Genomic DNA, 1,241 nt, shown 5'->3' with positions numbered 1-1,241 from the left:
GGCATCCAGATGGTGCAGCCATGGCCCCTCCCCAAACCCGCCCACAGCCCCGCCCCCACCCCCACCACCACCCTCTGGACCGAGGCCACCTCCCGCCCCCTCGAAAAGAAAGGGGGCGTGTCTCCAGGGCCTAGTGGGCGGGGCACTCTCCAGGACTACAGGGTACAGGAGGAAGAAGCGGGAACCAGCCAATCAGGACTCAGTGTGGGAAGGTACCGCGCCCCCCCAAAAAAACAGGTTTCCCAGACGTGGGGGGAGGACCCCCCAGGCACGGGCATTAAGCAATATGGCAGCTCTGGCACTTCCTGTTCGTCCGGCACTTCGGCCTCGGAGACGACTGGCAGCTCTGGCCCCGCCCCCAGCCAGCAGGCTCCTCCCACACACAGGACTAGACCGCTGTCTGATAGGGAAGGACCCCCTGGGGGGCGGGGCAGGAGGCGGGGCTCTGAACATGCTGGGGGAGGAGCCGAAGGAAGGGGCGTGGCCGCTGCGCGGAAACACAAAGACAGCAAAACAGGAAGTGCTTAATAGTCTCCGCCCCCGATTCTGCACGACAGAGTCACTGACGCTTTTTGTTATTATTGCTCTCTTCGTTCTCGATGTTTTGTATGGTTCCGTTTTTATACTATTTCCAACACTATTGTTTACTTACATGTTTGTTTTCTTCGCTCTTGCAATATATATATATATATATATATAGAATTGGAATAAGATGCACCTTTTTGACAATAATATATCTGTCCCTTATCTACTGTTATTTATCTTGCTCTTGATCTTCGTATCTATTGGAATATACATGTATGATGATTATAGATATATTTGTAAATGACCAAAATCCGTACTGAAAAACAATAATTCCCAATTTGTTTTGTCCAGTATTCCTTACAGTGTAGTTGACTGTGCCTTTTCTGTCGGAAGTATGTTGCTAGAAGTATAGAAAAAAAGTTAAAAAGGCTGTGAATTTTTTTTGAATATGTTTTTTGTTTTGTTTTGGAGCTGAGCTGGAAGGTGCGAGCGAAGGCTGGACTTTCAGTTTACGGCCATTTTAAAGTCAGGGTAAGAAAGCAGCGGGTAAAGCGAGGATGAGGAGGAGAGGAAGGAGCCGGGCGATTTGCACGGAAATGCACTGAAGTCATATTTTTTATATAATAAATATGTAGATCTTATGTGCGTGTACAGAAGAAAGAAGTATATGGTCTGTATTTATTGCTACATTTAATGATAAAAAAATGCTTCTTTTA

At 47.7% G+C, this 1,241-nt stretch overlaps 1 protein-coding gene across 1 annotated transcript in view; it reads left to right on the top strand.

Moving 5' to 3' along the window:
- LOC118219986 (transcription factor HIVEP3) overlaps positions 1–1,241 on the top strand; it is a 6,538-nt gene extending 5,297 nt beyond the window's left edge. The window contains exon 4 of the mRNA XM_035403572.1: positions 1–1,241. This exon is cut by the window's left edge and continues 207 nt beyond it. Coding sequence (XP_035259463.1) covers positions 1–528 — 528 coding nt within the window. The 3' untranslated portion in view covers positions 529–1,241.

This window comes from Anguilla anguilla, chromosome 1, assembly GCF_013347855.1.
Source record: "Anguilla anguilla isolate fAngAng1 chromosome 1, fAngAng1.pri, whole genome shotgun sequence".
Classification (NCBI taxonomy): domain Eukaryota; kingdom Metazoa; phylum Chordata; class Actinopteri; order Anguilliformes; family Anguillidae; genus Anguilla; species Anguilla anguilla.
This window is presented reverse-complemented; position numbering and strand designations above follow the sequence as displayed.